Raw genomic sequence first — 17,028 nt, 5'->3', positions numbered from 1 at the left:
GTGGTACTGCTTTGTTTTGTCTATATCCGTAAGCTTTCAGAAAACATGCACAAACATGGGCAAAATGACATACAGAAAGATCCCTCTGCATCCATATATGTATCTTACCCGGAGCATAGAAGAGCATTAAGACATTTTGTCAACTGCGTTTTCAAAACACAAAAATTAGTGTTAAAATCTTGATTTGTGATTTCTACACAAACCAATCTTACACCTAGATGTACAAAGATGTGTACAAAATGTATTTCTTTAAGATGTATTTCTTTACATGCTTTAATAACTGGACTCCATTTTATATCCATTTATCCATTTATTTAAGTTTAGGGTTGCAGGGTGCAGGTCAGTGGGTCAAATCAGAGAAGCTGAAGTCTGATGTTAAGTTTAATCCTGGCAGTAGAGATAGTATTAGCTGTGAACTGCTGCTGCCTAATGTTTTATTGAACATCTGCAATGCATTACTGACTGCTGGTTTTCATGTGGCAGAGGTGACAATGATGCTGGTAAAGATGATGACAGATGTTTCATTGCTGGTGATGGTGCTAATAGTTAGCATCTGCGCTGCATTACGCTATGGCACCGCTGTTCAAAAAACCGGCATGTCAACCAGCTGTGTCACTGCAATATAACCAGAGCTACTGCTTCAGCTTTAATCCACCCTACTCTACTACATACACAAACACTGACTGGGATGGCAAAAGTGCTAAGCTGGGGAAATGTGTGGAGGAGGGCACAAAAATGCTTATTGCTCTTACTGAGTGAAACATCTAAAGAAAATTAAAAATGTACACATTCTTCCATGTTTTTTTCCAAGAGGTTAGAGGGTTAGAGGTTAAGGTTAAAGGCTGATAAAAAGACCAGAAAATGACACCCACTAAAACTGGTTTTGTGTTCGGGATTGCAGGATGAGGCCCCCCAAAAATATTCTGAAGTTTTTTCTTACATTCCTTATACTTTCTTACATCAAGATATATTTTACAATATTTGATCACCTAATCTTTTATTTATTGGGTGTGGTTTACTGGTTTTCATTGTTGTTCCTGGAAAAAACTGTGAATTCCATTGCTGCTCTTACCTTGGTGGGAATGCGTGCTGTCAAGAGGTAGGCTCGGTGAGACGCAAGGGCCTGAGAGAGAGAACAGAGAGAATAATGAGCATGCAGCTTTAAATATACACTCTGACCAACAAGAGCAAGAAAATGACAAAGAGCACAGAGAGCTCGCCTATTGACTCATCAGGATGAAAAGGCTTGTGACTGTAAATCATCTCAGTCAGTATGGAACGAGAAAAAACATGACAAAGACTCTTCTCTACTTGAAAACAAACATATAAACACACAGTGACATTTACAGAAGTGCCTGCTCTTTAACAGCACAACCCACTGAGATGCTTATTACATGTAGCTGAGATGCCTTTGTTTTATTGGGCCACCCCTCTGTCTGCTGAGCGAGGCCGTTATAGGTCACTGTGTTGTTCCTATTAGTGTCATTCCTGCCTGCTGAGCAACCTGGACACCGACCGCCACTGTTAATTAGAGCACATGGTGAGGATGAAGTTTCTGTTGCTGCTCTGTGAAAGAAAAGTCAAGGCTTGAGGAGGCCATAACTGAATGCATAAACTTGACATTCCTATCCTGACAAGCAGCCCTGAAGGGTCATCATTCTTCTGGTTCATTCAGAGCGCTGCCTCTGAATGTGACACTGTTACAGGGATAATTTGCACAACTCATGTAATTGAGAATGTGTTAACACTGACCGAGACATCTTTTAAACAAGGATTCCAGTGCTGCGTAAACTGAACAATCCAAACCTTGAGTCTGCCTGTATAACTGAATATTAGCATAACAATCTAAAATGCTGTTTTGGTGTTTAAGTGCAGGTTTATTCCAATAACTTTTCCATGCGTTTGTGCAAGAATTAGTTGAGTAGGTATGTGCGTGTGTGTTTTTGTGTGTGTGTAGCTCCAGCGTAGCTAGTGCTGCCTCACGTACATTTAACAACTCGCTCCATGTTTTTCATGTCCAGGGTCCTGGTCTTTCTTATGCCATCCTTGTACTTGTCCAAGTGATGTCAGAGATTAACAAATCTGCTTTTTCCTGGCATTACGTGAATTTACGCCTCAACTAAGTACTGTAGAAGCTGCAACTCAGATCAAGTCTGATGTTAACCACACAGAGAACAACATTACTTCAAGTTACGTGACCATATATTCTTTAAATATATACAGGTATTTATGAAGCAAATTTCCATGAATTAACCAAAATGTTCTGGGTTTATTCATTTGTCCCAAACTTCTCCAGGTCTGGAAATAGCTATTTTTCCAATTCCAAGACTTTGCAGGTTTTTCATGACCATACCAACACAGAAAGTGGATTATCAGTGTGTTGTAATCCAACTGAAGAACAAAGGTCAAAACAAACAAGTTTAAAACCTTTAAAACCAAAACAAGTTCATTGCCTGCTACAGATTGATATTTAAAAGTTGAAATCATGTGTAGGATAGTCAGTCGAGGCTTTTATTTTACACCAGCTGCCCAGCGTGCTGCCTCTACCTTCATGTGCCATGACACTGTCAAATAATAGCACAACACAACCAAGGCTGACCTTTCAAACGATCAGACACTGTGTTCTACCCTCTTGACAAAAAACACCCTTTGATAGTAAGCAAAGGCATTTCCTCTGTGCCCTCCATCATCATAGCTGAAACCTCATGACCCTTGTAGCGAGCCATTTCATTGGTCTTTCCTTTCACTCTGACCGGCATGCTGGAATAAAACTGTAATGTCACAAATTGCATAAAAAAGCACCTTACGTCTCAAAAGATAAGCAACTTAGGCCTGCTGGTTTTCAGTGCCTTGACGTAAAAATGAAGAATGGTCACAAAGGAAGAGAAAATGCCAGTGGATGAAACAGGGAACATAAGGATAAAATGAAGAAATTAAAAAAGTGGGTTTAGAGCAGATGAAACATGCGAAATGTAGCATGTAACAGCAGGGGAGGAAATGAGAAACTGAAAGCAAGGAGACGTGTGGGAGCAGAGATTGATCAGAGGTGAGAGAAAACTGGAGAGAAGGCTTGAAAGCAGAAGAGGGAATGAAAGTAGTACAAAGGAGGGATGGGGAGAGAGAGAGCACACTGTTACAAACAAGCACCAGATAAACAAGACTGGCAATGAAGCGCAGGGGCGGGAAGAAAGATGAAAAAAAGGTGAAAGAGCGAAAACAAGATTAAGGAAAGTCACAGTCTCTTTTTTTGAAAGATGTGATGACAGAAACAGAGGGATGAGCGTAGAAAGGATGACAGTGTGTCCTGGCCCTCTGAGGCTCAGCTCCACAGGCAGGGTCTGTGTGGTTTGATGTGATGGAGACAGACAGGCAGGACTGTGTGACCAAAGATAACCTCTCCTAAAGAGCACCAGTCACCACTGCTACGGTCAACTCTCCCTCTCTCTTTGTCTTTGTCTAGTTTCTGCACAGCAGCTCTCCTTTACATACTATGAGTGTGCAGATATGATGGTGATGGAGTTTCACTTTGAAAGATGAATTAACATTAGATGAGTTGAAACAAAGGTCTTATTTTGATAGTTTATTGGCCATCGGTTAAAATTGATTTGAATTATTGATCTGAAAAATCTGTATCTGAATTCTGTAATTGAAAATCTTAACTGGAATTATTCTTTATTTTATATTTTTTGGGTTGGGTATCATTTAAAAAATGAAGATACCGGTTCCAGGAGCAGTATGCTTAACAATACCGATACCAATAGAATGCTTTATTTAATACCTTTTTTTTCTTCACATCATTTTACACTCATCATTTGAATGGAAGCATTCAGTTGCATATGATGAAACAGGCGTGTAGAGCAGCCATACTTTCTAACATTGCGGGGACAATCAGGTATGCTGAACTGCCAACTCCGTCAAATATACTGTGCTCAACCACACCACAGACTGTATGGGTGGTAGCTGCTGAGCAAGTCGGCCAATCACAAGTAGCATTAAAATCAAAGATAATTGCCGTGATCAGCTGTGAGCAAAGCCATACAAATAGCCATTTTTTCTAGATCTATGTACAAAAAAGGTATCAAAAGTAGGTATCATTTTAAGTTTCAAAACTACTTGGTTGTACTGGCCTATTTTGGTTGATACCTTAAATGTATTGAGTACCAATATGCAGCCCAATATACTGCAGTATTAAAAACAAAGAAAAAGGAGAACAGTGGTCGGCTTGATAAAGAGATGATGTTCTGCTGTCTGTATGAACTCAGAAGTAAACGAAATGTAAGTATGCAATTTGTGGGAATAAGAGTTTGGTTGCAGAACTTCCTCCTTTTTGTTTTCCATACAGGGGAGCCCACGTTGTGTGTGTCCGACAGCACATGGTTCTGGTTTTAGTTCTTTACAACAAAAGTGAAAAATGCCAGGTTTTATCTAAAAGGACTCCTGCACATGAGTGAGTTTTCCAGGAGCTGAATAGCTGCAGCTGCAGTCACAGACAGTAATGACCAACCTGCTGACTCTGAGCAGAGGGGAGGAACCCACTGACCACTGAGGCTTCAAATGGTCTGCTCAGTTTAGAGAAGTTAAATCACTAAATATTTGTATTATGCCTTAAAGGACACTTTTATGTCTTTCTGACAAATTGATTTTGGTGTGCTGTATAACTTGTCTTAAACTCTGATTCATGTTGCACATATTTCAGTTTATCATCCTCCCTCTTCCTGTCAATGCGTGACTGCCCCTTCGCGCTCTGCCCGAGTTCACTCCATCTGCTCTTTGGAGTGGACAAAGCCATAACACCCTCCTGTTTTTTGGACCCCCCTCCTTGTTCATAACTGCCCTCCTACCTCTCTCTTCGTCTCGCTGTCTCTCTCTCACTCTCTCTCTACTCTATCCCTTGGACTTAAAGCCTCAAGCCTTCCCTTCAGCCAATGATTTCACAGAGACCACCATCCCGCCTTCAGCTCCACTCAGCCAACCAGATGGCAGCAGCATTGGAGCATGTCTACAAGACCAGAGAGAGCATCTGCTATAACTCTCTCTCTCTCTTTCTCTCACAAACACACACACACACACACACACACACACACACACACACACAGACACAGACACAGACACAGTGAGAAAGAGAGAAAGCGAGCTGACCACATACGAGATAACTGCCACAGGCTCCAAAGCACCATTTGTCTCCTTGGCCTGCCACACACAGACACACACACACACACACACACACACACAGACACACAGACAGACAGACAGACACACACACACACACACAGACCTTAGTTTAGAGCATTTCTGAGCCAAAATAATTTAATTATGAAAATTTGACACAGTCTTTTTTATATTGATGAATAATATAATATCTAATAAATATTAAACAGAATGCAACACACATTGTCTTCTTCACATTCACCATCACACACACACACAAACACACGCACACACACACAAACACACAAATACATACACACACATACAATCACAGACAACTGTGCAGTCCATTCATAGTATTACCATTCCCAGATTATCTTTTTTTCTGTCAGTCAACCCCACCTACCCCCCTCCAATTGACCCAACACATGTGCACCCACACACACACACACATTGTGTAACTATGGCAACAGCTAGCTCATACTGCACACACACACACACACACACACACACACACACACACACACACACCACACACACACACACACACACACACAATTTGTGAATACATATACGCACACACTCAAACACACTGATAGACACTCACTCACACATGAAAGAAGCACGCCGCAGTGCCAAGTCTTGCTTGAGAATGTCAATGAGTTTTCAGCCCTCTAAACAACACTCACGCTGGCCTACAGTTATGCTCAATCTCTGTAGGAACAGAAGCAAAACAGAGCAGTGTTTCATCTGCACTCATTCAGCTGTGGCAGCACTCAGCCACAGGAAATTTACCCCCACCAAAAAATGCTTTTATTCATCCATCATGTCTTGGGGTACATTGAAGTCTTATTATATCGATCTATCACACCATTTCGCATCCATTCCTTTAGTTGGGTATAATTTTTTTTTTTTTTGGGGGGGGGCTAAGACACAATAAAAAAAGGCATGCATGCAAGGCTTTTGTAGGCCTAAGTATTAACACAAAAATAATAATACTTACTCAAACACTGCTTTGTCACCTTTTGACCCACTGGTATTTATGTATACGATTATACCAAAGAGTAAGAAAAGGTACTCAGCACACCTGATGTGAGTGGATATTGATCAGTCACAGTGGTAAATCTTCCCAATGGCAGGGAAAAAGTTGGTTGCTAAAAATGGTATCGCACCCCCCACCTGGCAGCCTACAGCTCATCTCGTAGATCAATCAGAATTGTTACTTTTAAACACTCAATGAATGCCACTAGCGCCACTGCAAACACCACGTGTTTGTGCTAACTGGGTGGAGATGGGCTTATAATTTACAACTTCAGGACTGCCACTGGTGATAGAAGATACCCAACCCTACTTGAATGCGTACAAAAAAAAATTAAGACCTGGGTTTCATTTATTGATTAATCACTTGACCATTCATTGACATTCCAAAACCAATCCACACCAAACAATTGCAAAAAAAGAAAGATTTATTGATTAGGAACACAATCATTTATTGCTCAACTAATACAAATAGGGAGGAAAAACCCAGCCGCAATTACATTTATCCTCACACTGCTGCTGACACAGACTCTTTATTGCATAACTAATGCTAGCATGTCCTGCATGTGCATGTGTGTCTGTGTGTAACATTAATGAGTCATGATGTGCCGGCTGCAAACTGTTAACGCAGCACTGTAGTATGAGAGTATTTTTAGGGCTATGCAGAAAAAGAGAGAGAAAGAAACAGAACAAGAGAGAGAGATAAAGGGACACAGAGATCAACAATCGAGACAAAGCAGAGTGGACACCAGAGAGACGGAGCGTGAGACAGTGCGGCTGAAGGGCAAAGTGAAATGACTTAATAGATTCTAAGTGCTGTTTTGCTGATAAGAAGCCAAGATTTAAATCCAATCACAGGGAAAGATATTTAATGAAGGGGAAAGTGTTTAAAAGCCGTTTCATCTGTTAAAACCAACGCAGCTTGGATGACCCCATCTTAGCTTTTAATACACTGAAATCAATCAGCTCACCGTGGATCCAATGCAGTGGATTTCTCTCCCCTTATCCTGCACTTCTTTGCATTTCCCTCCCACTCCCTAATCTCTTAATGTCCTCATCCTTCTTTAGCTCAATGCTCTCTTGCTGTATGTTTAACGATTGCCTTAAAACATACTTTGTGATTAAAGAAGGCTTCAAATGGCGTAAAAAAGGGCCATGATGCCCGTTTTTGATGCCTATGTGAGACTTTATGCTGTAGGATGTATGTCTATTGGATAATCGAGCCATTACTGCACAGAGAAATCCATTCTGTGGGAGAAGAAAAATGGTCCGTGTTTTTTTCTTCCCTGTATTCTTGCTCTCTCTGTCTTCCTTATCTTAAATTGGATGCCAGGTGGACTTCACCTTGAAGAAATGCATACTGTGCATGAGGTACAGTCATCACACAACATGCTAACAGACTGTAAAGTGTAACCTGAAACTGTTTTTTGCTCATTTCTTTCTTGTGGTGCATCTTCCCATACCTTCTCCCTGTTTTCTTGTGACTACATTATGATTATGCATATGTTGCATGTGTTTGAACGCGGGGTGCGTGGGTGAATGTATTCAATGAGACAATAGAGCAGAAGAAGCACGCAAGCACGCACGCACGCACGCACGCGCACGCATGCACACACACACACACACACACACACACACACACACACACACACATGCGCGCGCACACGCGCGTGCACACACACTGTACTGCTTTAATCTTTGAATAATCAGGGATGGTGTAACAGAGAAGCAAGACTCTCAAGGCTGCTGCTCAACAGGCGAACATACAGCAGTAATTATATAAGTACTGTACTGTATCAGTCATCAGGTTAAGGTCTTCACATGTTATTTTTTTTGGTTTTGCATGAGAAAGACTTTAAGGATGAGGACAAGCAGGTTGATTTTGCAAATTTGCATCTGGCTAGCCATGCCAACAGCGTTAAACAGAAGCACACTGCCAGTTGCCTGAGCTTTTCTTTGGGAACTTGGATTCACTCTCATGATACTGCTGTTCTTTTTTACTGCTTGTTAACTGATTATTATTACCATTATGCTGCTGTCAGTGTTGCTGGTGTCTGTCTATAGGCTCTGTTTGGGTTGGAGGCATTTTGTATGTGGTCTAATTACCCTCAGGTCTCCTTCAGATCGGGTCTCTTTCTTTTTATGAAAAAGAATTTATGCTTGAGAGGTTTGGGTAGTTTATCCAATTTTAGGTCGGTTCCTGGGTCTAGATCCAATTTGCGTCAAATATTTTGGACCCATGACGACTTTCACTGCAGGCAGGGATGAAGCTAGAGACTTTTCTTGAGAATGTATTGAACTACTAAAGTTTATGTCATACCTCAGGCTGCACCGAGAGTAACAATTATTTTCATTGTCCATAAATCTGTCAATTAGTTTCTCAACTAACTTATTAGTTGTTTAGTCTATAAAATGTCTTAAAATGTCGAAAAAACAGTGTTTTCCAAAAATGATTTCCTCAAATGTCTTGTTTTGTCGACGGCCCAAATATATGTTTACTGTCATGGAGAAAAAAAACAGAAAATATTAACATTTAAAAAATTGGAATCAAAGAATTTTGACAAAAAAAAATATATATACTCAAACCAATAATTTGGCAATCAAATTAGTTGGCAATTAATTTAATAGTTTACAACTTATCATTTCATTGTTGCAGCTCAATTAATACTGCACGTTAAGTTTGCCTTTTTTCCAGAAATTATAACTAAAATTTCGCAGTTGCAGAACTGTACCTTTCATACAGCCATCGAATCAGTCAAACATCCTGAGAATGACCCTAAGCACAAATTAAAACTGTTAATCCTCTCTGCTGCAGAGGAAGCCCACTCCTCTGTTTTCCCGCCATAGGCCTGCTGAGGGAATTGTCTCTGACGCCAAAGATAACCACTTATATTAAATGATACAGTGAGAAAACTGAGAAAGAACCTCAATTCGGCTGACACAGGAGAGATCACCACACTGGGATCGGCTCTGAGGCCAACTTGAACTTAATCTGGTTCCACAATAAAACCTCCAAACCGCTCTAAAATCAGGCAGAGAAATAATTTGTTTTACAATACATCGATTCTCCACTGCCAAGACAAGCTGCTGACAGTGCAGCTGAGGTCTGGTCCTGTAATGTCTGCAGACTCGCACTGCGCCAAAACCACAGCACAATGCAAGTATGTCATACTCTTTCATATTACAGCATGGTTCAGGGAAAGAACAGCTAATATGATGTACAACTTGGTCTTTCTGCAGTCTCAGACAAGAAATACATCAAGATATCTGGACTCTCCTACCAAACAGTATAACACTATCAGACACCACAGCTGCCAGTTAGCATCCTTACATGGCAAGTAAGGACATCCCCTTGGTCTCAAATATTAATAGAATGGTTTATAGGATTTGTTGGAGCATTACAAAACACTACAAAAAATAAAAAATAATTGCAGAAATACTTAATAATGAAACATTTTTCAAGGGAAGAGTCTCCAGATAGCCAGGCTGCTAATCACTTTGCCAGGTTAGTTTTTTTTTCTTTCAAATTATGGACATCCCATTTTGGAGCAAACCATTCTCGGCAGTGCAAATCCTCCCCACAGCAAAGCCGCAGCCAAGGAGAGAATTAAGAGAGAGACATCAATTTCCTTTTATCACTGCCCTGCTCATCATTATGTGTTTTACTGCTGAGGAGACGAGCGTGGCGGGGGAACAAAGGCGGCTGACAGTGGTACTTCCTGAACTCATTTGATTGGCTGGTCTCATCAGACCACAGCTGCAGCGAGCTGAGGCATGAATAAAATGTGGTGTCTGATTATATTACATTTTCTGCTTTTATGCTTCCTTTTTTATTGCTATTGTTGCTTGTTTTGTTTTCAGCTAAAATATAAAGTGTCAGCGAAAATGCACAATGTTGAATAATAAATGAGACGTATATAGTTTGATGATTGAAATATATGGAAGCACTTTTGAGGCAGTAAAATTCAGCCGCTGACAATTTGTCCTCCGAGTGAAAACATCCCTTTATATTGAACTAAATACAGTCCACAGCAATTCAGTGTATTTCAACATATACATTATTTCTGCATGCTGCCGTGCATGAGTGTCTCACTAGGCTTCAGTCCACCTCCCAAATGTGTCCCACACAACACAACTGAGGCTGACCAAGCGTTCAAAGGGCCGAGCAGAGGGATTAAATGATTGTGCTTTCAGACTAGGATTATAGTCCAGGTTGGCAAAACGCCCTCCAACACTGGATAGACATCAGGGTTTTTAGAAACTGGACTCTGGTGGGAGTGATAGGGAGGGGATACCTCTTAGAACAGTGTCAGCCTGCAGGGCGTCCTCTAAGAACCCCGTGTGTCTTTAGGTTGCAGAGATAAGGAATAATCACAAGGGTTCACTCATTCATCAGCATGCCAGCCAGACACAATAGGGAGGAGGTTTGTTATGGTGTGTGCGTGTGGGTGTGTAGCTATGCGATGGTGAGCCAAGGTTTTCTGGGTAAATAGGATATCACTGTAGACCACAGGGATGAAAGAGCGGGACAGAGAGAACCGCAGAGAAAGAAACAGAGAGCAGAGGTGAAGTGTTTCTTATTTTTCCGAGTCAAGTAACAAAAAAAAGCAAAGTGGAGAACCTCCTCAAAGTGAAGTACAGTGCTTTGTCAAGGAGGGAGACGCAGACAGGTATGACAGAGAGAAGAAAAGAATGACAGAGACAAAGGCAGAGCAGCGAGAGGGGAGGAGGGAGGGGGATTTTGTTCTGTTGGCATTACCCACGGTTTCCCTGCGGAGTGGGTAGATAACATCAGTCGGCACTAATAACGCACACACAAACACACACACTCTGTGCTGAACACTGATTCCAGTGATAAAAACACAATTAGTGTGGTTTAAATCATGAATGATATTTCTCCTCAAGTTAAGCAAAGGTCCTCTTATCGTGATTAGATTTATATAATCAAAGAAAAAAAGGATCAAAAGGACATGTAGATGATTTTAAACTAACACTGGGTTTTCTTTATTGGCTCTAGTGTGACACTGTGCATCTCAGAGGAATCAGAAAACAGAAAACCTGAGAATTGGGAAAGTGCCTTTAGGGTGAATCTCGCTTGACAGGAAAAACAGATAACTTTTAGTAGAAAAACAATATTTTTATTTTTACCAAATTAATTAATACTTTACCCATAAAATGATCATTCGTATATCAATTACTTATCCTGAGTTATGTTAAATGCATGAAGAAAACTTTTATTTCTCCCATGCCCCAATAAAGAATCAAGCAACAGGGAAAATTCTTGATGAATTGAAAAAAAGGGGCCAAAACTACAGTAACACTGCAGCCAGCACCCCTGCAGTATATAATCCAAGTTTGACTTAACCAGTCGTATGCTCAGTACTTCTCAAACTCTTTTGCTTATTTTAAATACCACTTTTTTTGTTTTTTGTTTTTTTTGACTGGATTTTTGAGAAATACTGTTCATATAACTGAATACATGAAGACTTGGATTATACTGTGTGCATTAGTTGTGTAAAAACTTGAAAAGAGATGTTTTGCTGTTTAAACATAGTCCCCTTTTATTCCGATTCATCAAGCTTCTTTTTTCACTATGGAGAAAAACAGTTCTCTTCTCAAATTCTACATAGCACAGGGTAATTGATCATTTTGTACAAATGATCATCTTGTAGGTGAAGAATTTATTTAAGCACAAAAGGTGACATGTCTAAATACTGTGACAACCACTGAAGATTCTTCAAATATTCACTAAATACAACAATGACTCTCAACGTTTAGGAAAAAAAATAGGAGAGGAAGGCACTGCTTTTGTGCAAAATCCTCTTATTTCGGCAAAACAGTGTCGAGGCAATGTGTTATATTTAATAGAGTCAGGGTTATAAAACATCAATACTCTGTTCAACATATTGCTGATCTGTCAAAATCCACACTCATGATGAGCACACCCACACATGGAAACATGGACACACATCACTGCTCACAAAGACCCAGAACACAGTGACCTGGGAGGGTATTTGCTTCACTGTGTCACTGTTAGATCTGTATACTATATGTAATAATGTGAAAAATAATATAAAACAATTAAAGGGAATAAAGAATAAAATTATATGAAATAGAACAATGGAGGAACAGGGTAGAAGGTTAGCAGCTGGCAGAAGGCAACAATAAAAATGGTAATACAACATCAACTGCAAGGACGCCATAAAAACAAACCATGCGGCAAAATCATATGACAGCGCTGGTAGAGAAGTCAGTTGTTCTCCTGGTGAATAACTATGTGTGTCCCTGCTGTCTGTGACAGAGTCCTTTAATGCAGAGACAAACTGTCCAATATCATAAACACACTTCCACTCTCCTCTGATCTGTATTGATCTGGTTTAAAACTCAGGGTCTGAATAATCCTCAAGATTAAAATATGGATTTAAAGACTTCAGTCATACGGGCAACCAACACGTCAGGCAAGCCCCTCCGGAGGAGATTAATTATGCAGGTTGTCTTATTTTCATCACTCAGTGTTTTGACAGAAAACATTGCATTGATTAGGTGCGATTGTTTTTGTGGCTGTTTACTATGACATAGTGCGCAAATGTCATTATCATCCAATCAATGCTGACCGTTGCCGTGACCTACAAACCCCATTCAATTGCATCCAACAAGAGCAGACCTGACACTGTACCAAGCAGGCCACTGCATTACAGCACCAAGCAGCACTTTTCCCACAGTATGACTACACAGAACACACAGGAGAAAGGACCAGTCAGACCAGTTCAGCATATTCACATGGAGCAAAACTGCAGAATTTGAACAAAACTCAAACTAACTGTCATTAAAATAGGAAACCAAGACATCAGGATCCTGTGGTTGAATGTGAACCCAGACATATTGGAAGTCAGCACTATGATATTCAATTATATTACTGAGACTGTCTGAGTGACGATGACCCTGACCTATGAGATAATGAAGATGAATGACTGTGGGCGGGGCTTAAATAGAGCTAGGCTGTGTAGCTGGTTAATATCTCTCCAGGGAGGATTTTGTAGGGCATTATGGGCTGGAAACATGCTAAGCCTTGCTAGTAAAAATCCTATATTGCTTGGTGGAGACTACAACACAGAAAGACTGGTAGTCTGTAAAACATGACAGTTAGTGAACAGACTATAGGACATAATCATCATGCTCAACCTGATTCTGACAGCTTCACTGGGAATGGTTTCTATCTATTATGGCAAAGGATTTTCATGATGCATACACAACTGTAAGTCCCTTTGGACATTTGAAATGAATGTATGACATAGGCAATAACACAAGCTGTTGTGTACAAGTTTACTAGTGCATACGTTGTGTTAATAATGAAAGAGGCTACAATAGAGCTGACAAATAGCCAATTTAACATGATCTATTTTTGAAATTGTAGGCTGATTTTGTTGAACTGGAAACAGAAAAACCCACCAGCCTACCTATCTTTATTGAACAATGTGATGAAACATTTTCATTGAGAAAAAAATCTTTTTTCATTTAGAGGAAAAGTAAATGTGTTCTACCTGACCTAGAAACCATTTATAGAATATTTCAAAAACATAAACCTATCAATGTTTTTTATAACACTGTTACCTACAAGAACATCAGGACTCTTATCAAACAATTATTTATTTATTTATTTAGTTATATTTTTGCCTGTTTGTTCTTTTACTATGTGTGTACATTTGTATGTGTACATGATCTTCGCATATTTGTTCAGAGAGATTCTATATGTGAAGTTTGAAGGAAAAAACACTGACATAAGTTTATTTTTTAAAAAAGTTATAATAGAGGCATAATAAATTTTTATGAAATCCTATGTGGATTTTACTGAAACTTTTATTTTGAAAGGTACACGTCAACACATTTGGTGTTTTATTGTTTTATTGTTACATTATTGATATTACCCTCTGAGGGTTTCTTAGTGTTCCCAAGTGTTGTTAAAATATTATTATCGTTCACTGGGAAGGTATGCATCTTTTTCGCTTTGTTTACCTGTGGTGTTTTTATGTGAAGTTATTTTACAGAGTAAAGTGAACGTATTAATGTTTTTAAATTTTGGAGCTAAAGGTTTATTTACATTTATGCATAAATCTGATTATTTAAAAGCAATTTGTTGAGGAGTGGGTGGCAGAGCTACCATGAAGCTAGCATCAGCAGAGAGCACTGTTGGGGCCATGTTGTGCAGCATTTTATGCATGGCTATTTTAAAAGAATATTTTAGACAACAAATGTAGTTTGGTTATTAATTTAATTTGTGAGAACTGCATTTATCTTTTTGTAACATTACTGTGCATTATGGTCTCTTTTTGTTCTCATCTTTCTTCAGGAGGTCACAGAGTGCATAATGAAAAGGAGACTGTGTGAATGGTTTGTTTCTCTACAACTACAAAGCTGCTGCCATGTCTGGTGCTTGCCAATAAAGTGCTTAAAGACCATGCTAGGGAGTACAGTCCTTGTCCACTATACAAGGCGCACACACACACACACACACACACACACACACACACACACACACGCAAACACACAAACACACAAACACACACTCAGCACCAACCCCACACAAAATTCCTCCTAATTAACCAGCTCAGTCAGCTGAGTCTGATCCAGCACATTACAGAAACCAAACCACTCAGAAAGAGGCTGAGAATAACTGTCTGATAGCATGGTGTGAATACTTTGTGTGCTAAAATTAGACTGCCTGACTAACCTAAACTAGCATCTGTACTCAATCTACTCTGAAACACAGCTGTGGTTGAACTGGTCACAGTATGACATGGCAAATCAAGTTGAGAGGAAATACTGTGAGATGTTGTTTTAGGTTCATCCTATTTAAATGGAACGAGAAGATAACACATTGCTTTAAGCAGAAGTAAAGAAGTGTAACTAATGAGATTATTGCAGACTGAAAGATTTAAATATATCCATATTTTGATCTGTGTGAGGGAAGAAACAAGTCACCCTGATGTTTCACAGCTGGACTGAACTATATTTGACACCCTTGCCTCCAGGCAAGGTGGATTCAATTCTGCCAAAAGGGACCTTTCTGTGTTGGTGTCTCCTGCACACAGCAGGTAATAGGTATTGGAGACTCAATTCATCAGGTATTACTGTCTCTAAAAGAAAAGTAGGTTACTTGAAGGTCCAGTGTGCAGGATTTAGGGGAATTATTGTCAGAAATGGAATATAAGAAGTAGGTTTTGTATGTTTTTGTGTATAATCGCCTGAAAATAAAAACTGATGGATGTCCATTACCTGAGAATGAGCCTTTTATAGTATCTACATAGGGGGTGGGTCCTCGTTTATGGAGATCATCATGTTGCACCGCCATGTTTCTACACAACGAACAAACCAAACAGTGGCTCTAGATAGGAACATTCCGGTTTTCTTATTGGCCACTTTAGTTAGCAGCTCCTCCGACAAACCAAATGCCAGAGAAACACTGACTGATGTGAAAACTGCTTTATTCGTTGTTTTTACTAGTTTTAAATCACCTCTGTTTGTTTTGGAGAGGAGGTGGATATTTTGGCTCCTGGTAAAAACCTCCTGAACAATGAACACAAAAGAAATTCTAACCAGTTTCATCAATTTCATCTGGTTACAATCCTCACCACTTGATGACACTAAATCTCCAATCTTACAAATTGTTTCTTTAAGAGTAAAAAATCATATTCAGTTTCACCTTAATCCTCTTCAGTGTTGTAGGGCAGAACATCACATTACAACTGCAATTCTAAGAGTGATTGCGGCGGTCTAATCTAGTCCATTTGACAAAACACAAATCATCAAAGACAACGCTATAGTGGACTATACAGTCACTGCAGGATGTACTCAGCAGGGAAACAGTGACCTGTTTGACACATTTTTTCTGCCTGGTTAGCTCTGAATGTCACCTCAATTATGTTAATAATCACCACAGCATTGTATGGTAAAAAACACAGAGAACCTTGAAGCAGAATTAACCATTTAATTGGCATAATGATTACATGCCAAACAACATAACTGTTTGAACTCCGGCTGAACCTCAGTTAAAGGACAAAGAACTGCATTTCTGAGTTCACTCGACCAAGCAAAGATTCAAATACATACTGTATACACAAAACGATTCCCAACCTCAAATATGAAAGCAAATCTAAAAGGGAAGACCCCTGTGAGGTCACTGTGGTTTTTGTCAGACTCTGCTCTGACCACAAATCCCAAAATACAAACACCCGCTGACTGACTTAGAGAAAAAAAAAAGAAAAGTGGAGGGAAAGAAAGATTAACCATGACGTTGCCTGACACTTTAAAAGCACATAACAGCAAAACAAAATGACGTTCGCTTTCCACAGAATGGTGAACTTTAACATGTTTAGCTCTCTATTAAAAGAAGGATCGTATATGAGTCTCATTGCAGACAAGAAAGCCCAACAATGCATTCAAATTTAGGTCTTTAAAAAATTAAATACATTTACTACAGCATGTACTGAGACATGTGACAAAACTAAATCACTGCTGCACTGTTACATAAGCAAATTTCACATTGGATCGCATAAAAAAAAACACAGTAAATTGATCGTAGTGAAGCTCCACCATTCAAAAAAAATCATGAATATCATGTCAGCTTCCATAAACACAAAAGATCGGCATGTTTCATATGAAATGATATGAAACAGGCCATTTCAAATAGTTAAAAAGCATGGCATTTATGATCATCTGTCTTTCTCAATAAAAATGATTCACTAATAAGGATGTTTGTCCTACCTGTGATGTCATAAAAATATCAGTTTTAACTAAATGTAAATTCAAGTGATTCTAGGATGTTTCAGTACCAAGTTGAAGTAC

The 17,028-nt window shown here is 39.5% G+C and overlaps 1 protein-coding gene across 2 annotated transcripts in view; it reads right to left on the bottom strand.

Moving 5' to 3' along the window:
- LOC121945717 (F-actin-uncapping protein LRRC16A-like) overlaps positions 1–17,028 on the bottom strand; it is an 81,301-nt gene that overhangs the window by 50,253 nt on the left and 14,020 nt on the right. For both annotated transcript variants that reach the window (XM_042490014.1, XM_042490015.1), the window contains exon 3: positions 1,073–1,123. In XM_042490014.1, coding sequence (XP_042345948.1) covers positions 1,073–1,123 — 51 coding nt within the window. The remainder of the gene's footprint in view (positions 1–1,072; positions 1,124–17,028) is intronic.

The sequence above is a fragment of the Plectropomus leopardus genome, chromosome 7, assembly GCF_008729295.1.
Source record: "Plectropomus leopardus isolate mb chromosome 7, YSFRI_Pleo_2.0, whole genome shotgun sequence".
Lineage (NCBI taxonomy): Eukaryota > Metazoa > Chordata > Actinopteri > Perciformes > Serranidae > Plectropomus > Plectropomus leopardus.
This window is presented reverse-complemented; position numbering and strand designations above follow the sequence as displayed.